Source organism: Mytilus trossulus, chromosome 1, assembly GCF_036588685.1.
Source record: "Mytilus trossulus isolate FHL-02 chromosome 1, PNRI_Mtr1.1.1.hap1, whole genome shotgun sequence".
NCBI classification, from domain to species: domain Eukaryota; kingdom Metazoa; phylum Mollusca; class Bivalvia; order Mytilida; family Mytilidae; genus Mytilus; species Mytilus trossulus.
This window is the reverse complement of record NC_086373.1, coordinates 77,572,891-77,596,415: the sequence shown is the minus strand read 5'-3', so window position 1 is coordinate 77,596,415 and position 23,525 is coordinate 77,572,891. Positions and strand designations below refer to the sequence as shown.

The 23,525-nt window shown below is 31.9% G+C and overlaps 1 protein-coding gene across 1 annotated transcript; it reads right to left on the bottom strand.

Moving 5' to 3' along the window:
- Positions 1-372: 372 nt before the first annotated feature.
- On the bottom strand, positions 373-20,913 carry LOC134685605 (aminopeptidase O-like). Its single transcript, XM_063545512.1, has 16 exons — positions 20,852-20,913; positions 18,034-19,256; positions 17,183-17,352; positions 16,508-16,604; positions 15,525-15,722; positions 14,703-14,889; positions 11,143-11,261; positions 10,696-10,786; positions 9,570-9,677; positions 8,856-8,896; positions 8,328-8,391; positions 7,797-7,856; positions 5,505-5,588; positions 4,834-4,950; positions 3,936-4,022; positions 373-1,002 (listed from the first exon to the last, which is right to left on the bottom strand). Exons 2-16 carry the CDS (start codon positions 18,999-19,001, stop codon positions 856-858), a joined length of 2,538 nt encoding a protein of 845 aa, XP_063401582.1. The 5' UTR covers positions 19,002-19,256; positions 20,852-20,913; the 3' UTR covers positions 373-855.
- Positions 20,914-23,525: the final 2,612 nt, after the last annotated feature.

The following is a 23,525-nucleotide window of genomic DNA, read 5'->3' as shown; positions in this document are numbered from 1 at the left end:
AGACCAAACGGCCGTCTGGCATACTAAATTATAATCCTGGTACCTTTGATAACTATTAGAATCTATAAATGAAAATAACACTTTATAAATTTTGTGCATTAGAAGTTCTTCAACAAATATTCATTAGGAACACACACAATCATTTGAAAACCAAAGTCCACTCTGTCTTTTTAATTGATGTTTTCCTCCTTTGTATGTTTTATAGGTTTCAACTGATTTCAGTTATTTGCTCAAATTGATTAATGACTTTCAACAGCGGTATACTACTGTCACCTTTATTTCTGGTGTGCTGTTACACCACTGTCTGAGATCATGGGATGGTTGAGAGGTTGGTTATCTTTGGTTCATGTCCGTCATATAAATTGTTTTTTTTACTAATTAGGCTGTTAGTTATCTCAATCAAATTGTTTCATATTTGTCACGTCAGGATTTCATAGCTGACCATACAGTATGGGTATAGGTTTAAAGACCAGAAAAATATACTTTATCTTTTTAAATTGAGTTAGTTAACGGGTGATCTTCTATAATCAATGCCCAAAGAAGAGCGACACCTTTTTGTCAAATCAGTCACATTGTGGTAGGCAAAGAACTTTGTGAGTTGAGTACCTACACATATTACATAGGAATATTTTATGTGAAACATTGTCTTTATATCAATAACAAATAAATATGATAACTATTGTGAAACAATGAAATGTTTTTAAGTCTTGCTTTGTTGATGTGTTCATATCTTTAGCAATGCAATATTTTAATAATTTCATTGAATTATTCAATTGGAAAGTTGAAAATAATTTTCAGATATTCTTTTCTGTAGAGTTTATTACTTTGAGCTAATTATTCACTTTAGCATCATGATTAGGTACCATAGACCATAGCTTTAACAGTTGAGTAAGGATCTGGCTCCATATGATCTTTTAACGTATTGAAACATTCTTCAGCCAACTTCTTTTGTTGTTTACAGCCTGATAAAACCATTTCTCCATACAAATATACACCCATAGCCTAAAACAAAATACCCTTTTAATAAGATATGATCTCATAATTATTTGCTTTTAATTATTATCATTTGTGGGCAATAAGTTTCAACTGGCATGTAAGCAAAACAATTAACAATCAGAAAAAATTGTGTGTGTCTTAGTATTGCATTCTTACAGATTACATCAAAATAATTAATTCATCTGAGGATCTTTCATGCCACATTCCTGCTAACTATTGAGGCAAGACATGAATTTTCAAAGAAGAAAAATTGGATTTCCATAAATTCATGTGGGACCTTTAGGTAATACGAAACATTGTTGAGGGCCTGCTTAACACCATTTCCATTACTTTCTACCCATGAAGTTTCAAAGGACAAAAAATATGAAAATGATAATAAAAGGCTCTCAAGAGCCTGAATCGCTTCAATTTATTTAAATGTTCTTTGAATCGTCCTATTTTCTTCAAAAGCAAAAAAAAAAAATCATTTTCTCCTATGTTCTATTTTAGCAATAGGAGCTATATATGTTTCTTGACATACAATTGATTGATTGTTGGTTGCTTAACGTCCAGTGGCAAATATTTCATGCATATTCAGGACGAGAACAAGTTCACAATAAAAAAACAATAGGTAGGTTGATACAATAGAGGCCATTCAGGGACTATACTCGGAGAAATTTGGACTGCCACCGGAAAAGGAGGATATATGGATAGGGACGGAAATTTTGCCTTGCAACAGGCCACCTACAGACCCATCAAAGAGTTGTTGCAAGGGTTCTTAACATGCAAAGAGCGTGGCACTCTCTTTACACCAGACATCGGATTTAACGTTCTTGACATACAAGGAAATAAAATATAAAATTTATACTAGATACTCTGAAACTCATTTAGCCTAAGTTTGGCTGAAATTGATACAGCAGTTTCAAAGGAGAAGATTTTTTAAAGTAAGTCAACATGATGAACAAATTGTGAAAAAAGTCTTTAAAGGGCAATAACTCCTTGAGGGGTCAATTGACAATTTTGGTCACATTGACTTATTTGTAGATCTTACTTTGCTTAACATTTTTGCTATTAACAGTTTATCTATATCTATAATAATATTCAAAATAATAACCAAAAACTGCAAAATTTCTTTAAAATCATCAATTCAGGGGCATTATACCTGAAAAACCAGCTACCCAATTCGGCTAAAATTTCAGGACAGGTAGACCTTGACCTAATAAATTCTTTAACTTCTTGTCTTATTTGCTCTAAATGCTGGAGTTTTTGAGATATAAACCAATAAAGGGCTGCGCTTTAGGGCATGATACGCCCGTTGCTCTTTTAACTTTTATTTGAAAATCCCCCCTTTTTTAAGCATAAAAATTCATAACACCAAAATGTAAAATCTGAAATTTATAAAAATTGAAAGGGAGCTTACATCAATAGATATTAACAATTCACAAAAGTTTCATGGACATTGGTGAAAGGCTTTTTGAGTTATTGTCCGAAGTGTTAAAAATCCAACTTTTTTTATGAATAAAGCCCCATAAATCCAAAACTTAAATTCTGATATTAATAAAAACTGAAAGGGAGCTTACATCAATAGATATAAACAATTCACCAAAGTTTCATGGACATTGGTGAAAGCGTTTTTGAGTTATTGTCCGAAGTGTTGAAAATCCTCCCTTTTTTAAGAATAAAGCCCCATAAATCCAAAACTTAAAATCTGAAATTAAAAAAAAACGAAAGGGAGCTTACATCAATAGATATAAACAATTCACCAAAGTTTCATGGACATTGGTGAAAGCCTTTTTGAGTTATTGTCCGAAGTGTTGAAAGTCCCCCCTTTTTTATGAATAAAGTCCCATTAATCCAAAACTAAAAATCTGAAATTGAAAAAAAAAACGAAAGGGAGCTTACGTCAATAGATATAAACAATTCACTTAAGTTTCATGGAAATTGGTGAAAGCGTTAATGAGTTATTGTCCGAAGTGTGGACGACGGACGGACAGACGGACGGACGGACAACGGTATACCATAATACGCCCCGTCTAAAAGACGACGGGCGTATAAAAACTGCATTTACCCTGTGTTCTATTTTTAGCCATGACGGCCATGTTTTTGACGAAATAGAAAATAAACACAAAATTTATTCTATACACCCTACTGATCATTCAGTTGAAGTTTGGTTGAATTTGGTTGAGTAGTTTTAGAGGAAAAGATTTTTTAAAGTAAGCAAATATGATGAACAAATTGTGAAAAATTGTCATTTAAGGACAATAACCCTTAAGGGGTCAATTGACGATTTTGGTCATATTAACTTATTTGTAGATCTTACTTTGCTGATCATTTTTGCTGTTTACAGTTTATCTTTATCTATAGTAATATTCAAGATAATGACAAAAAACTGCAAAATTTCCTTAAAATTACCAATTAAGTGGCAGCAACCCAACAATGGGTTGTTTGATTCATCTGAAAATTTAGGGCTGATAGATCTTGACCTAATGAGCATATTTATCCCATGTCAGATTTGCTCTAAATGCTTTCGTTTTTGAGATATAAGCCAAAAACTGCATTTGACCCCTATGTTCTATTTTAAGCAATGGCGACCATGTTTGTTGATAGATCAAAACTTCAGATACAATTTATAAACTAGATACCCTAAGGAACATTCAGTTAGAGTTTGGAAGTATTTGGCCTAGTAGTTTCAGAGGAGAAGATTCTTGAAATAGTTTACGACGACAGACGACGGACGCCAAGTGATGGCATAAGCTCACTTGGCCCTTTCGGGCCAGGTGAGCTAAAAAGGAATTCAAATATGAATAAAAAATATAACATAATTACAATAATTAATTATTCTAATCAATTAATCGTTTGTTTGCATAAGACACATTTCAGTTACTTTAAGAATTCCCTTTCATTAGGCAGAATTGAAAGTTATTGTAGCTTCAGTAAAAAAGAGTCAGAAATAAACTTACCTGATGATTCAAGAGAAATTTTTTCAGATCTTGATAACATTTTTGTACTTTGTGTTTAATGACTAACTCACACCATCTATGCTGTACCTGTAAAAAAAACAAAATTAACCTCATAATAGGGTAACCTTTCAACCTAAGCTTTTATACATATAGATAACTAATAAACTCAATTTTTTCTAATCAAATTGTGTCAATTGAATAATTTCTTATCAGAACTGAGACCAATTTTTAGAAAATTCAAGTACATAATGCAAAAAAGTAGCCCGAACTATCCGATGTTCACTGGATCTGTCTGTCATATCAGTCTGTTTTTCCTTCACGTTGGTCAGCAAATAGCAGAAATTTGTGTCTTCAGATTTATTTGTATACACTTGCATTTTTTCCACATAAAATGACTTAGATCTGCAGTTGATCACTTCATTTAGTTGGACAAAATGTTGTTTAACTAGAGAGGAGATAATAGACTTATGTCTTCTTTACTTATATATTTCATACAATTCAAATAACCTTGTTCGTCTGGAAGGTCCCTATATTTAGTTGTAAAAATAACTTAGTAAGGTTTAAGAAACTGATAACATGTAGGTTCAAAGGTATTTTGATTATGGTCAAATATGTGACATTTTTTTCATGGCCAAAATTATAAATAAGAAGTGTATGTTTCAGTTCAAATAATAAAATCAATTTGTACAACAATTACCTTATAAAAGTTAGAGAGATTTAACCTTCAAATCACTAGCAAAGTGCATGTAAATTTTGTCAAACACTTCACATGATAAGGTATTGGCCTACCTGAAATTTAGCCCTACCACATGTGTGCAGCAAGACATGTCTTTTATAATATATCAAATGACATAAGGATGGATGTAATTTGGCCCTTATATGGTAGACTTATACTTACATCAGCATTCTGTGACATCATTTGATATCTGGTCCGAATGTTAACCAGTTGATTAGCTGGAATTTTCTCATCCTCCAGCAATATCTCCAGAAATAAAACCAGCTGTAAGGGAGATAACTGAAAAATCAAGAAATTATGTATAAACTATTGCAACCTAAATTAGAAATGACAGAAGTGATTTTGGCCTAATTCTCCTTCAACATGTTTGAAGGTCTTTATAATTAACGAAAATTTTATAGATTTTTTTTCAAATATTTTGAACTAACATGACTGCCACGGTAGTTGTGTGTTGCTTGCCTTAGCAGGGTTAGTTAATGGTTGAGTAGACACAAACCAAATAATTTAGAGCTAGTATGTGTTGCTTTGTGTCTAGCATGCAACATTAAGGGAAGAGAAAAAAAGACTGGTCAGCTCATGATAAAGTTAATGTTAATGGTGACATGTTTTTCCTTCAGAAATTTATTACCAGCTAGCTAACATTTTAATTATATATAAGCAAGTTAGTTTTCCATGCAATATGTTATTATCTTTATTATAAATGTATGATCTTTTTTCTGTAAAATCTTAATTTTTTTTGTAATAATTTTCTAGTGAAAACCATAAGATGCTGTTAGTCTCAATGGACATGAGTAGGTCTTAGTGAAGGTAATACTTATTCTTGAATGACTTACATTCTCCAGTTTAGGTTTCATATTTAGTTTCCTCTTCCTCTTTCTACTGCCTTCTGTTGGATAGGACATTCTCAATAGAGAAACCTGTCATAGAAATTTAAAAAGTATGATGATGATAATTTAACATAAAGTTAAATGAAAAACTGAAGAATGCTAATAGTTATCAAAGGTACCAGGATTATAATTTAGTATGCCAGACGCGCGTTTCATCTACACAAGACTCATCAGTGACGCTTATATCAAAATATTCATAAAGCCAAATAAGTATAAATTTGAAGAGCATTGGGGATCCAAAATTCCAAAAAGTTGTGCCAAATACGGCTAAAATAATCTATGCCTGGGATAAGAAAATCCTTAGTTTTAAGTATCTTCATAAAGAGAAATGGTTTGTGAGCCATCTTTATTCACAAAGTTCAATGTATAGAGGAAAAAAGGGTAATCAACTTTTGTGTAGATCTTATAAATATAATATATCTTAATAAATTTGTAATAAATCAAAAAAAATTGCAAACAACACAAATAAAACACAAGAGTGCACACACTGAAATGTCTCGCCTTCTTAAATAATCATTGATATTATGTTGATAGTCCTAAGTATAAAGCTTTATTACAACTGCCACATAAACGTTACATTAACCAAGATAACTAAACAAAGACCAATGAACCATTAAAATGGGGTCAAGGGCAGATGAACCATGCCAGGCTGACATGTACAGCTAACAATGCTTCCATAAAACAAATATAGTTGACCTAATACTTATAGTTTAATAAAAATAGACCAAAACACAAAAACTTAACACTGATCAATGAACTGTGAAAATGAGGTCAAGGTCAAATAAAACCTGCGCGACTAATATATAGATCATAAAATATTTCCATACACTTAATATAGTTTACCTATGGCGAATAGTATTTGATAATAAGACCAAAACTGAAGAAAAAAAATAACTTTGACCACTGAACCATGAAAATGAGGTCAAGGTCAGATAACATCTGTCCACTAGACATGTTCACCTTACAATAATTCCATACAACAAATACAGTAGACCTATTGCTTAAAGTATGAGAAAAACAGACCAAAACACACAAACTTAACTATAACCACTGAACCATGAAAATGAGGTCAAGGTCAGATGACACCTGCCAGTTGGACATGTACACCATCAAGTCCTTCCATTCACTATATAGTAGCCCTATTGCTTATAGTATCTGAGATATGGACTTGACCACCAAAACTTAACCTTGTTCACTGAGCCATGAAATGAGGTTGAGGTCAAGTGAAAACTGTCTGACGGACATGAGGACCTTGCAAGGTACGCACATACAGGCGCGGATCCAGAGGGGGGGTTCGGGGGGTTGGAACATCCCTTTTTTTTGGACAATCAATCGTTTGAATGGGAACATGTAATTAGAACCCCCCTTTGTCCTGGGTTAGGAACCCCCCCTTTTAAAATGGCTGGATCCTCCCCTGACATACCAAATAGAGTTATCCTATTACTTATAATAAGAGAGAATTCAACATTACAAACAATTTTTTTTTTCAAGTGGTCACTGAACCATGAAAATGAGGTCAAGGACATTGGACATGTGACTGACGGACACTTTGTAACATGAGGCATCTATATAAAAGGTATGAAGCATCCAGGTCTTGCACCTTCTAAAATATAAAGCTTTTAAGAAGTGAGCAAACACCGCCGCTGCCACCGTAACCGGATCACTATCCCTATGTCGAGCTTTCTGCAATAAAAGTTGCAGGCTCGAAAAAAACAATTATATACAAGAAAAAGTCATTATAGTATACATTTTGATTCTATGTATCATGAACATTGGAGCTAATGCTTAAATATTCAATAACTTTTGACACATAATTTGTAAAAATTTCTGAACAAAATATTTAAAATAAAAGAACGTGTCTGAGAACACAAATACCCCTGCTGAAGCTTTGCAATTTTCAAAGTTAAACAGGGTCATTACTCTAACATGGTAAATTGACTTACTGCCTAAATTGGAACTCTGTCTGTGTGTTATAATTCTTAGCATTGTGCAAGAGTTTTCATAAAATATGGAAAAGGCAAACTTAAGTTGGAGTGCAGAAACGAAAATATGACTTGACAGAAAGACAAAGGTCAAGGGTAACACTTAATGCACTGTTGTATACAGTAAGGGTATAATTACACAACTCAAATGGTAGTTTACTCTATCTATAAAATGATTGATATTTACTGAAAGAAAAAATGGCTCATCCTCCCTTTTCAGATATATAAGCATTAGTATACAAAAAATAACCAATACCTGTTTTTTCACTTGTTGAAGTTGAACATTTCCGTCACTGAGTTCATAATTCTTCAAAGCCTGTTAAAAGAAAAGACAGCAAATTACAGATAGAATCAATTAATTTTTCCATCATTTTTTTTCTCTTGTAATTTTATGTCCCATTATCAAAACTCTTTTGATTATTTTGATTAAGATAGAAAAGTAAACTGAGCATCCAACTGAAAATCTAGTTTAATTGGTTGGTACCATATATTTAAAAATGGAAAACTGAAAGACTTAAGAGAGAGTAGAATAAAATCTATCAATATGTAAACAACTTTTTTATAAAAACTTTAGAAACGCACTCAAACTACAGATCTAGATTTATTCAAAAATCAAATAATGATTATCTTAGAAGTTTTTCAAGAGAAGATATTTAAATGTGTATCATTATGGATGATATCACTGGAAGTTACTGCAAACCAACATAAATTCCTTATATGTTCAAAAGACAAGAAAACAAAATCATGTGCCACAATATGTATGAAATAAATAAAACATGTTATATACCTCTGGCATACCAGGTTTATCTAACCAGTCTTCCAAAATCTTCTCCTCTGTTAAACCATTATCTCTGAAATTTAAAGACATGACCAATAATACATTAAGAACATGCAGGAGTAGTGAAACTACAAGTATTTTTGTTAACTTTTTTTTTTTGCTGAGCATCACTTCTTCAAAAATTACATTACCTACTGTTAAGTTGAGAAATCAACCCCTAATTCTCCCTTAATTACAAAAAAAAAAAAAATCTTTCACAAAAATATTTAGCGAATACCACATATTTTCTTCTGTCCAAAGTTCTCTGGCCTTTGTTAGTCTTGTATGTTATTTTACTTTCTGTTCATTTATATTTTTTGGAGTTTAGTATGACCCCAATTTTCTTTGGTACAATTTCTTGGTGTCAGGAAAACTTGGCATTTTTATTGTTTTGTCAAAGTCTGCATATACTCCCAGTGAAAGTTTGTAATTGGGTGAACTTTTAAATTTGTGGTGCCCCTGTACCCTCAAAAACATTAAAAACTGATTTATACTAACTTTAATTCTGGCAAGACATTAAACATAAATGAGATCACATCCTGCAAAATATCATTAGTTGTGTAAGTGCATAATGGAATACAGCATGGAAAGAACAAGTACTCTTTTGTTATAGGTAAAATGTAAATATCAATGAACCTTACAGCTCTTTTTCATTTATAAAATAGCAACTTTTAAACATGTATATATGGAGAGTTGTCTCATTGACAAGCATACCACATCTAATTATTATATTCATTCACAATTTGGAATTAGGCTGTTAACTAGCTTTCAATCATTGCATGCACTTTTGAATCGTTTGTATTTGTCTTTTGTTTTTCTGGTAAGTACCTGATGAGTCAAGCTCTTTCCAACTGATTTTTACAGTTTGGTCTTATTTCATGTTGTTACACCAATGTCCATGGTTAGGAGAGGCATGATTGCTCGCAGAGATATTTCAAATATTATTGTACACAACTTTGTCTTAAATGGGATGTTGTTTCATTGTTAATTATATATATAAATAAAAAATATGGTGCATTAGTGGAATTATGGATGACATACTTTGTACAAATATCATCTACAAGGAAGATTAGAATGTACAAAAGTGAAGAGACAAAAATGTTTGCAAGCACTAAAAAATGATTATTTAATGGGGTAATTTGTATTCCATAAATACAACTACTTTCTCTTTTCTTATATGGAAATTGACCTGAAAATTTTGTTGTCTCCTACCTTTGATGATACAAGTTCTTTATAAAAGGTGATGACATAAGAGTGTAACATTCTTAGAAACTTTTCCAGTCCTACAAAGGATTCTAGATAACACAACAAGAAGTAGCCCTGAAATAAAAAAAATATGGGTTATATTTGTTGTCCTGAAGCAATAACTGTAAAATTCAGAAATTATTGGGATGCTTTTATAATTATAATAAAATTGCCACAGGCTTTAAATTACAATAATTTAAATTTGCATCAAATTTTTTTCTAAATATTACAAAAATTCACATTGCATTTTAGTCTCAAATGACAAAATCCTAATGATAAATGAATGCAATAATTTCTGAATTTAGATTACAAAACTTTAACCATATTGATTTAAAATTTCAAAAAATAGTCAAAAAAAGGATCATATACTAGAGTTTACTGACAGAAAATCATTTTTGTTAACAGGTATCTTGCATTTCCGTCTTGTTACTAATCCATTTTTTTCTTTCTCTTTTGTTGACAAAAAAAAAATCTTGCTATACAACTCTGCTTCTGTAACCAGTAATTCAATACTATAACTGTTAATAATTGGCCATTCCTACATTCACCCTAGCATAAATTAGAGGTTAGCTGTATAGAACCTCAGATAAGAAGAGTCAATGGTCAGAACAGCCGATCCAAAACCTATTTCAAGACCAATAAAATCAGCCAGTTCATAATGCCTGCACTAAATCATCTTAAAGTAAATCAGATTCAACTGTTATGCAAATAAGGAAATAATATAATGAGGATGCTCATTAAGTACTATCAGGCGAAGCATTCTAGCAACAAACAGTGAATATCCCTTATTAGTCCATGGGCAAATAGAGCAATGTTCTTTATTGGGCCTTAACTCAAAAGCTATTTACAGTCAGCAGGACAACAGTATCATGCATATTGCATATGCTGATTGCTGATATATCCATATATGGGCTGATATTTATCCAGTAATAATTTTGAGTCTTACTTGCATATAAAACCTGAAGTATCCTTCTTAAAAGGTGTGGCTTTGAAATTGTTTCAAAAATTAAGATTGGGAGATTTAAATTCATCAGTAGGATGATAATTGTTACCAAATTCTTGTTTTTTAATCTGTTGGTCATTTGTGCTTTACCTTTAAATAGTGAACCTGTAGAAATCTTTTTTCAGGATTCATTCCATCCTTAACATAATTGGTTGATGATTCAGTATTATATTTGTTAGGTCTGCAAAAGAAAATTTTATTAGGAAATGAGAAATGTTTCTGCTATAGCAGGTTTTGTTTGTAAAATTTTGTGACAGTTTCACTCCTATAAATTATACAAAATTGATGTTTTACAATGAAAGCAAATTGACATTTGCCCAGAAATCTGATATTGCAACCAACAACATGTTCAATTTCAAAATTCTTCCATCATAATAATCATTTGCTTACATAAACATAAATTATGCTTGTCAGTGTTTGCATATTTTTTTTGAGGAACTCTTTTTAAATATCTGCTTCATCTCTCCTATGAAATCCACAATAGTTAGTACCTTATAAGTAATAATGAATTCAAAGTGTTAGTGTCGTTATACCAACCTTAACGTTTGTAGGTCTGCACTGGTATTTAGAAGTTCATTCTGTAATGTTTTGTACTTCAGATACATTCTCAACTGCTTCTCTGCAATGACTTCTGCTTCATCACATAAACCATTTGCCTGTGTAGATGATGATTTTTTTTTAATATTTATTTATTTCTTCACAAATTCTAGACCAATTATACAAATATCTTCAATAAGTTTCTACTCTGAATAAATATCAAAGTGAACCGTTTTAAGTAAAATGTGCCTTCAATGGTTGCATTTAATGTTTTGCGTTTGTTCTTTTGTTAGAAATTGTGATTTTTGACTTCATAAAATAAACATTATCTTTTTAATTTTTTGGCTAAAAACATTATTAAGTGTATTGTCTTACGCAATACTCCAAATACATATATATATATATATACTAGTTATTGTGAAAAATTGGTTAAAGCATTATGGAACGTATTAGAGGAACTTATACCTCGGATATCCACATATCAAACTAACAAAACCTTATTCATTTAACTAAAAGTGCAAAGATTCTTAGATACAGATCTAAGATAAAAATTAATACAAGAAAAAATAAAAAATATAAGTCTAGGCCTGCCTGTCTTTTATTTAAATCTCAAAATCAAATGCCTGACTTTTATCTAATTCTCAACATCAAATGCCTGACTTTTATCTAATTCTCAACGTCTAATGCCTGACTTTTATCTAATTCTCTACATCAAATACCTGACTTTTATCTAATTCTCAACATATAATGCCTGACTTTTATCTAATTCTCAACATCAAATGCCTGACTTTTATCTAATTCTCAACGTCTAATGCCTGTCTTTTATTTAAATCTCAAAATCAAATGCCTGACTTTTATCTAATTCTCAACATCAAATGCCTGACTTTTATCTAATTCTCAACGTCTAATGCCTGACTTTTATCTAATTCTCTACATCAAATACCTGACTTTTATCTAATTCTCAACATATAATGCCTGACTTTTATCTAATTCTCAACATCAAATGCCTGACTTTTATCTAATTCTCAACGTCTAATGCCTGACTTTTATCTAATTCTCAACATCAAATGCCTGACTTTAATCTAATTCTCAACATCAAATGCCTGACTTTTATCTAATTCTCAACGTCTAATGCCTGACTTTTATCTAATTCTCCACATCAAATGCCTGACTTTTATCTAATTCTTAACATCTAATGCCTGACTTTTATCTAATTCTCAACATCAAATGCCTGACTTTTATCTAATTCTCAACATCAAATGCCTGACTTTTATCTAATTTTCAACATTTAATGCCTGACTTTTATCTAATTCTCAACATCAAATGCCTGACTTTTATCTAATTCTAATGCCTGACTTTTACCTAATTCTCAACATCAAATGCCGGACTTTTATCTAATTTTCAACATCTAATGCCTGACTTTTATCCAATTCTCAACATCAAAAATTGCCTGACTTTTATCCAATTCTCAACATCAAATGCCTGACTTTTATCTAACTCTCAACGTCTAATGCCTGACTTTTATCTCATTCTCAACGTCTAATGCCTGACTTTTATCTCATTCTCAACGTCTAATGCCTGACTTTTATCTAATTCTCAACGTCTAATGCCTGACTTTTATCTAATTCTAAACATCAAATGCCTGACTTTTATCTAATTCTCAACATCAAATGCCTGACTTTTATCTAATTCTCAACATAAAGTTCAGACATATATTATAATAGTATCAACTGTTAAAAATATTCTTTAGATAAATTATGAACATTAACATTTAACGTAACCCTTGGACTGTGAAAATAATGTCCTCACAATAAAGCATATCTCAAATCTATTCTTGCTCCTTGTGACAAATTCATATTTTGCTATTTTTCAACAACACAAATCATTTTCATGCAAGTAGAGGACATTAAAATATCTGCAAAAATGGTCAGAGATGTCTTAAATATAATCAATAACGTATACTGCTCTTTTATATATAATTTCTTATTATTTATCCTTACCTTTATACTGTGAAAGTACTTTTATTCGTGGGGTACCAATTTTCGTGGTTATCATGGATGACTTGATCCATGAATTTAAGTGTCCAACGAAATAAAACAACCATTGTCCAAATCAAGACATGGAAAGATTGTCCCACGAAATAAAACAACCATTGTCCAAATCAAGACATGGAAAGATATCCATGTAGGTTTGACTACTGTTATGATTTCGAGAATATATTGAATAACGCCAAAGCTGAGAATACTATAATAGTAGTCACAGGGCAAATGCACAATGAACTACAACTGCATGCAGAATTATATAATGACCTAAACTGTACAACTTTTGATCTTTTAATTCTCATATAAAATATTTAAATCGATAAAAGTCAGATTTCCGGTATTGATATGCTAGTATGATAAAGTGTTCATTTTATATCCTCATAGTTCTCGTACATATGGGAAATTATAATTTCATGCTGGGCTTGAATTTGATAAGAATCATTTTACAATTCAAGATACATTTATAGCATTTGTTTATGTTACTGTTTTCTTTAAGTGACATATCATGTTTATGGCCTAATTAACACATTTGATGGTCTTTAATCTGTTGATCACTTTGTCTTGGGTTAATTAGTGTTGTCACGACTTATACAGGTCAATTTTTACTTAGCGATTTCCTTCAATCCAGACTAGGTGTAACTGTGGTTTCTAAAATAAAATGCTTCAATTTTTTTCTTTCTAGAATTCCACGAATTGAAAAACCCACGAATATATAAATATTGCTGAAACCACGAAAATTCATACTTACGAATTTAAGTATTTTCACAGTAACATTAAGATGGAGGATATCCTCTATATTTACCTGTATAACATTAAGATGGAGGATGTCCTCTATATTTACCTGTATAACATTAAGATGGAGGATATCCTCTATATTTACCGGTATAACATTAAGATGGAGGATATCCTCTATATTTACCTGTATAACATTAAGATGGAGGATATCCTCTATATTTACCTGTATAACATTAAGATGGAGGATATCCTCTATATTTACCTGTATAACATTAAGATGGAGGATATCCTCTATATTTACCTGTATAACATTAAGATGGAGAATATCCTCTATATTTACCTGTATAACATTAAGATGGAGAATATCCTCTTTATTTACCTGTATAACATTAAGATGGAGAATATCCTCTATATTTACCTGTATAACATTAAGATGGAGGATATCCTCTATATTTACCTGTATAATATTAAGATGGAGGATATCCTTTATATTTACCTGTATAATATTAATATGAAGGATATCCTCTATATAAGTAAAGAATCCTTACCTGTATAACATTAAGATGAAGGATATCCTCTATATTTACCCGTATAATATTAAGATGGAGTATATCCTCTATATTTACCTGTATAACATTAAGATGGAGTATATCCTCTATATTTACCTGTATAACATTAAGATGGAGAATATCCTCTATTATTTACCTGTATAACATTAAGATGGAGTATATCCTCTATATTTACCTGTATAACATTAAGATGGAGAATATCCTCTATATTTACCTGTATAACATTAAGATGGAGAATATCCTCTATATAGGTACAGAATCCTTCAGTTAACCATTCTTCAGTCCAATCCTTTGGACCTATAACTAGTCCAAACCATGAATGACAGATCTCATGGGCTATTCTAACAAACATTGAACAGTCTCCTGCCAACAATGACTGGGCTATGTATATCACACAGGGACTACAGATAGAATAAAAACAACAATGACTGGGCTATGTATATCACACAGTGACTACAGATAAAACAAAACCATAAGAAAAAATCAGTCAATAAAAAAAACTGCAGGTAAGCAAAAAGAATGAAACATATATCTTTTCAGAATGATCGTTTTATGCTTAATATGCATATATATATCAACATAGAAAAAGTAATGGAAATGTATTTTTTTCTTATTCTTTTTATACCCAGATGAAATTTAAAAGTCCCATCAAATAAACTCTATGGTTGTTTGTTGATGTGTTACATATTTGTTTTTCATTCATTTTTTGTACATAAATTAGGCTGTTAGTTTTTGAATTGTGTTACATTTGTCATTTCAGGCCTTTTATAGCTGACTATGTGGCATGGGCTTTGCTCATTGTTGAAGGCTGTATGGTGACCTATAGTTATTGATTTCTGTGTCATTTGGTCTCTTGTGGATAGTTGTCTCATTAGCAAGCATACCACATCTTCTTTTTTATATCCACAGAGAACATAGCTAGTGTATTTATACAATGGGACAGGTGAACTTGCAAAAACTTCAATACCTGTGATCTGAGGAACTGATTCTGTGGAAAGGTTTTAATCTTTTTGCAATAATATGTTAAGTAACTCACCTTGCCATTCCAAGACTGTCAAAGCATGGTGGAACTATCAATACATCAAGTCTTGGGAATGGGTATGGTCCTAATATGTTATTAACTTCTCCTAAACAGACAGGAATATAATCTCGTAGTTCTGTTATTGACTGACACAGTATTGACCTTGGACCTACTACTCGACAAGGCTTCCTATACAACTCTCCTTTATTATACCTTAAAAGGAATCATACCAGCTGCATAAAAATTGAATCATTAATGTTTTTCTTCAAAGTCTAAATTAGAGGCCATTTTAAAAAGTAAATGTTCAAGGAAAAGGCTATGTCATACCTGTGAACCTACGACAATGAAAATGCAGGTAATGACCTGCGTAGAAGAATGAAATCTCAAGTCATAACGTGTACGAACTAACCACTATTAAGGTGGTACCCAACACCTTAACCAAAATTAATTTGGCTTGTTTAATTTTTTTCAATTTTGACATTACTTTGACCCTTTGACAAAAATATAAAAATTTCAAAAAAATTAAACCAACCGTTTAATCAGAAAAATTACACTGGTTATATAGCAGTTTGACAAAAACTTATTTTGATCATTGAGAAGCTTAATATTCCAATAACAACACAATGTCATTAAAACATTCTGCAGATTTTACAGAGTTAACTCCCTGTAGTGTTAGGTACCACCTTAAGCTATTTTATAGCTTGCTAGCAACTTCAAAGGTAGAGTTCTCTCAATACACTTCTCTTGCTGTTGAACATCTATTGTTTGACTATAAAGGCATCATAAGATATACAGTTATTTTAATAATAAAATTTTGACATTTTAGCCTAATATAGGACAGTTAATTTTTTTTGTGTTCATGTATCAAGTTTCATGGCTTTGTACAATGTATTTAATTGTACAACCTATTATTTGCATGGAGTTAATTTTACAGTCTAGCATTTAATAGACATTTCAAGATCATCCTGAATTACAGTAAGGTATTCAATTTTTCTTACTTCAATGGTATAGTGACAAAGCTCCAGTATCCAATGGCTAACGATATAGTGGAACTTGGCATCTCCATTCTACTGTTAAAATACTCTTTCTTCCATCCTAAAAAAAGATAAAAAAGAAAAGACCTAGATGGTTTCAATCTGAATCTAATCTAATCTAAGAGTTGGATGGTCAAGAAAATTTTACCAAAGACCACTCAAAATTTGTTAAGGAAAACTATGGCCGATTTGGACCCTATATCTAGCTGTAGCTAACTTACATCTTTTTTTAAACTAGAGGCATATGCAATAGTATATAATATATATAATGAAGGCCGTACTTTAACCTATAATGGTTTACTTTTTAAATTGTTACTTGGATGGAGAGTTGTCTCATTGGCACTCACACCACATTTTCCTATATCTAATAAGTAAAATAAATCTTTATAACATAATGTTTGCCCTAATAAATAAACTATCTGACTTGATACTAAGTTAAACCATATGATATTTGTTTCCTAGCCCCTTAATATGTTATAAAATTTCATTATGCATCTTTCTAGGCTCAGTTGTGGTTTGAAAGATTTTTTTTTAATTTGTTTTATTATAGTCAGTTATCCTAGATAATATGCACTAATAGATTCACAAATTAAATTCTGAATTGACTGTTCCATGTGTGGTGTATAATTTATAACATACCATCTTCATCACTTTTTGCGACCATTTCGTGGTTATCTCCACCCATTACAACGGATAGATGTTTCTGAACCTCAATTTCAGCTTGCCACGTAGCCATGGCTGTAGGTGAATCCTGGGAAGGGAAAAAGGACCTGTTGTTGATCCAGTGTCCATTTGTAAATACACACCAGCTATAAATAGGTCAGATTAAATAATACATTTGTTATCCAAACAACAACAAACAAAATAAAAAGGAATTAGAAAAACAAAACAAAATCAGATTACTTCTCTCTAGTACCTAGTAAGTTTTTTTTATTTTCTAATAGTTCAAAGTCTGAGTGACACAAATTGTAGTGCTTGCTGTCTCAATATTGCCAAAGTAAGAAATCTTGTCAACGTTTGTCTTTAGTTAAAAAAAAATAGAATGTGTTTTGTCCTTTTGGTGTTTGGTTTAAATTATATGTTTGGGTTGCTGACACATTGCCCCATACCTCACACTTTCTTTATCATGTTTTTTTCATATCTGTAAATGAAAATGTTTTCAGTTGTAGCAGTATAAAATTATCTTTATATTTCCTTAATTCCACACTGGTACCTGCCATATAACATAATATTCTTATCTTTAAAATTATGTCATAAGCAACTATTAAACAATGTTTTATGTACCCTCAAAACATGTACATGTCTGAGAGTCTGAATTGGATTTAAAGAAAAAATAGAGAAATACTGGTGTACTTAAACGGTAAAAAATAAATAATTAAAAAAAAGGCCATAAAGATTTAAAATACAGAAATGAAGACCCTCACACCAAGACCCTTATATGTATCTATCAAATGTTTGTACAATTGAGTTCTTTTTTGTCAGTGACTTACTTTTGGTCCTGGTCAAGAGTCCATTTCAATGACTGTCCAGTTGGCTTTGTCCTATAATGAATTCTAATGACACTAGGAAAGTGACTCTCAGTTTTCACACCCTCCTTCCACACTGATACTGAATGTCTCCCATACTCCCACATCAATCTCCCCAGGGCTTTAGTTACCAATGTAAGATTTTCATTCAGATCTTTATTGTAATTATTCTGAACTAAATCCTTAAACATGTACAGAGGCAGATCTAATTCTTCAACATAGTCTATTTCTATATCACAACAGTCTAAAATCATTTTAAAATCATTTGTAGAATTTTCTAAAGTGCCATCTAATGAGATTGCATGATCTGTATTAACTTTTACAGAATTCATTGATGACATATAAGAACTGTTCTTAGCATTCAGTGATGAAGACTGTTGTGCACAAATCATGTCTGCACAATCATAGGAGTGATCTGATAATGATTCTAATTTAACTTGACCTGATACCATAGTACTAGTATTTTCATTTAAAACATCAATATAGTTGTGCTCTGATTCTATTCTTTGAATATTAAATTTGCTTTTCTTCTCCTGACTTGCTATAATTTTTAAACATTTAGATTTCACTGTTATCTTCTGGTTCAAAGTTCTCTGTTTAGTACACTCTGTACATCTAGCTTGATCACAACATCTTAACAATGTCACATGACCAATCAGTTCTCTTGTCTCCATCAGGCATTTTAATTGTAAAATGTAATGAGAAATGTGGATATCTTTAACATTTGACATGAGAGGAAGATCCTTCTCATGATCCATTTCCTCTCTAATGTCATCACTGTTACTCTTTTCATCTGACTCATCAGCTGAATCTGTACTGTCAGATTCATTTGCCAAACTGAGGGTTGCTGATTCATCTGCCGAATTTAGACTAATTTCACTGTTATTAACTGATCCATCTTTGTCACTTACATTAGCTGATGTGTTTTCCATACTGTTAGATTTTTATTCAGTACTTTCAAAAGCTATTTTCACAACTTCTACCAACTGATTAATCGATTTATCAGAGAGATTCATTCTGTTGCTAGAGATGAATGTCCTATCTTTCCAATCTCCATGCCTTTCTCTAATTTGGTTTAATTCGATATGAACTATAAGTCTGTCTTGTATACTGTGGTAACTCTTAATTGAAGTGCGATAATTAAAGAAACCAAATTTAATGTTCTCCTCTTACATGCAACTGCAGATCTGTAATTAAAATATTTTAACACATTTTTTAAAGAAAAATATAACATTAAGAGAGATGCTTTAACTCTTTTATAGCTATACATAGAATTAGCAAAACAGAAACAAAAATAAGATTTTCTTTTTTCTTTTTTTTATGTAATTGGGTGTTAGTGTATATGGGAGTAATTAATAATTTTGGAATTTAGCACAAAAATTTACTGAAGTACAGAGAACAAGAAAATCAATATTTGGTGCTGATTTTCAGAGCTGTTTATAAATGGCAATAAAAATTCGGTCAACTTACAAGTGTGCCTGAAAATCTCTTTGGTTTATATATACATTGTGATTATCTGTTTCACTTTTTTTGCTAAAATTTTGATCCTCATATTACACACAGGTGATAATAAATCTTGTGTGCTCATTGTTGAAGGCCATATGGTGACCTATAGTTGCTGATTTCTGGGTCATTTTGGTCTCTTGTGGAAAGTTGTCTCATTGGCCATCATACCACATCTTTTTTTATATTTACATGTTGGTAATCTATCTAAAAAAAAATTGAGAAAAACTACACTCAGACATGTCAGAGTGATGTGGGAACTCTTTGATAGCAAAACACAAAAAAAATAAACAAACAACAATGAACAACAGAAGTTGATACATACAACTATAGATAATGATATGGTTTTCAACCATCAGCAAGACACATACCCTATAATGAACTATAAAATACCCTAGCATGACATCCAAAATATCATATGAAACAATTCAAATAAGATAAACAAATTGCAATCATACTACATCTTTTTCAGCTACCATATAGAACATGAAAAAAGATAAACAATGCAATTATACCATATATGGAAAACATTAATATGATGATCAATGATGATGCATTTATTACTACCTCTAGGCACAGTTTGAAATTAATATCCTTTATAGTATAAAGATTTATCAAAATTCATAAGGGAGCACCATTTAAGGGCATACAATTCAGTTAAAGGGGAGGTAATGACATTGCTAACATAAAATGTTATTTTCGCGACGTCAAACTATGACATATCTGGAAAAAATGCATTTTTCGACTGTTTTTTTCATTCAAACTAATTTAATTTGAAAACGAGTGCATGGACCCCTATTTTTTAAAACAAAATATCTGACACCTCAATGGAAATGTGATTGTTGTTGACGTCAAAAGTTCAAGCGGCCAGGTCAGCCGGGATTTGTGATATGGCGTATTGATATGCATGCATGATTCCATGAAATACTTGCCACTGGCACAAACACTGAAATCTTGTTGTGCATACCCTTATCAATCATTCATTAAATGGTTGGAACAGCAAAGAAGATGGTTTAATATTTTTGTAACTGCACTGCGAATATTTTGTTAATGCTCCTATCAAAAATTATTATCAAAATTATACAAACAAAGGCAAAGACGACAAAGGCAAATATTGGAAGTTTGATTTATCTGTTCATGTGATTTTGAAAAGAAAAAAAGAAAACGATGTGCAATCGATCCCGTTTGAAATATGTTCAGAATTTTAGAAACAGAACTAAAAGATATCAAGATAACACAAAAAATCATGAAAATTTACAACAAAATGTTTTGGACTTACACAGGAAGTCTACAAGTTGTTATAAATAAAACCGTATTCGGAGTTGACTCTGTTTGTAAAACGTACTTCCCTAGATGAAATTTTTAAATGATTCACGCAAGGATTTGTATAGTAAGACTTCAAGATTACTATACAAATCCTTGATTCACGCAGAGTGATATTTCGTGTAATTCCAGATATACTCACACTAAATTTTGTACAATTGTGCATTTCATGTCTCTTGTATTACTTAGGAATAAAAAGTACTTTTCTGTCTCTCGACCACATTCCTCACTGATTTCCATTCTCAATTTTATTTTGATTTGTAAATGTTCTTCTCAGACAAATGGGTCTGTGTTGTATCATAAGTCAGAACGACAAAAATATTTGTTTAACCCCACCACATTCTTAATGTATAAGCAGCGGCGTATCCAGCCATTTAAAAAAAAGGGGGGGGGGGGGGGGTGTCCAATTACTTGTTTTCATTCAAATGCATAGATCTTCCAAAAAAAAAATCCCCCCTCTGGATCCGCGCCTGACAAGCCTGTCACAAGTCATGGGCCTGTAATACAGTAGAATTGTTTTATATTTGTCAATCATTTCGAGGCCTTTTATAGCTGACTATGCAGTATGGGCTTTGCTCCGCAGTTGTTGAAGGGCGTACGGTATAAACCTATAGTTGTTTTAAAAAATTCTGTGTCAGCATTTGGTGTCTTGCGGCGTGAGAGTTGTCTCATTGGCAATCATACCACATCTTCTATTATTTGTTTTCGCATTATGATTATTCTTCTACACTCAAATTATATGTTTATAGGTCATGATACAAGTAAGGATTCCTTTTAATCCCTTTTATTGGCGTAATAAGTATGCGCATACCGTTGGAAAAGAAGGTGTTGAAATATGATAATATATCGCAATAATTTGTAAAGTGTCATATCTCGCATTTATCTTTAGTAATGTAAAGAAACCATTTTTACCAGGGTGTTACTGTATCCGAAGTATCTAAATCATTTTTTTTTAAAAGTTGTTTAAACATTAAAAAGAGAAATCTAAATATAGGAGCAACCTCAGTAAAAGAAAATGCATACAAAAGCCTTGCTAGACCAATAATAGAGTATGCAAGTCCAGTATGGGACCCATACTTTAAAACGGAAATTGATCGCTTAGAAATGGTCCAGAGAAGAGCAGCAAGATACGTTTCCAACAAACACCATAATCACTCAAGTGTCAGCAAAATGATTGAGCACCTGGAATGGCCATCTCTGGAAAAAAGGCGAAAAGATGCTAGGCTAACTATGCTCTATAAAATAGAACACGACAAAGTGGCTGTAATTAAGGAAGGTCGTCTTATGCAACCAACACGACTGTCGAGGAACATGCACGACAAAAGTTTCCAAATTCCTGCAAGCAGAAGTGATTACAGAAAATACTCATCTTTCCCAAGAACAATCAGGGAGTGGAACGCTCTCCCTCCTGGGGTAGCATCAGCACCGTCAGTCGAGGCCTTTAAAGCCTCACTGACAAAGCTGAACTAAATTATTGAAATTGGGGGGTGGGGGGGGGGGGGGGGGGGGGGGGTCTGCATGCGCACCTTAGTCATGACATAATAATCAGCTCGTTGATTGTGGTCATTATCAGGCAGAAGCAGAAGCAGAAACAGTGTACTGTAGAAATAATGCGAAAACATTCCATTGAAATTTTATTGATGAATTACATAGTCAAGTGGTCTTTGTTATATTTCTTAGTTGTACTTTATATATTATGTCCAAGAACCTGTGTAACAGCTGTTTCATATAATGAAAAGAAACTGATCAGAGTGACTCAAATAAGCCCTCCATCAGTAGTAAAGTTCATTATCGCTATTTTGTGCATTTTTCCTTCGGTCTTTTTTTGTTATTACTTTTCATATCATGCTACTCGCTTGAGATGGACAATTATCGCTAGAAACTAAGGAGGCACTTGGTGTTGCTAATGAAATTGACATGAAATCAGTGACATTGTCGTCATACACAAGAAATCGATTCTTTTTTTTTGGGGATTCAACATTCGTTTTTAACATTCTATCCCATTTTGGTCTGATAATTAACCGATTATGTCCTATTTCGCATTGTGACAATTTTTTCGTAACGTGCACTCATGTATATCAGAGCCACTCCTGTCAACGCATCCGGTGTCGTACCGATTGGAGTTCATGATTCTTTTATAATGATTTATATATGTATAATTATCAGACCAAAATGGGATAGGATGTTGAAAACGACTGTTGAATGCCAAAAAGGTGATCGATTTCTTGTATCTGAAGAACTAAGATTTCAAAACATGTCTCCTGTGAGTTCATACATAGACACTTCGTATTCGTAATGGTCAAGGTTGTGTGGTGGCGATTTCATCCTTGCTTCCTTTAACTCTGTTATAAGTATCATATTATTTCATTTTTTGAAAATCTTTTATTATTTTTAGTATGTAATATCAACTCATGTGTCAAAGTTCAAGATATTTAAAAGTAGGAAATTTATAATTTCGTACAATGTAAGGATTTTTTTTTATTTTGAAATGTCTGCAGTAAATTAGTAATTATATGGAAAAAACCCTGTGATATGTTTAGACTGGAAGATACGTCGAATAAAAACACTGACGACGAATACTTTGTCATCTTTCCGATTATGTCCTATTTCGTGTTGTGTCCGGAAGAGCA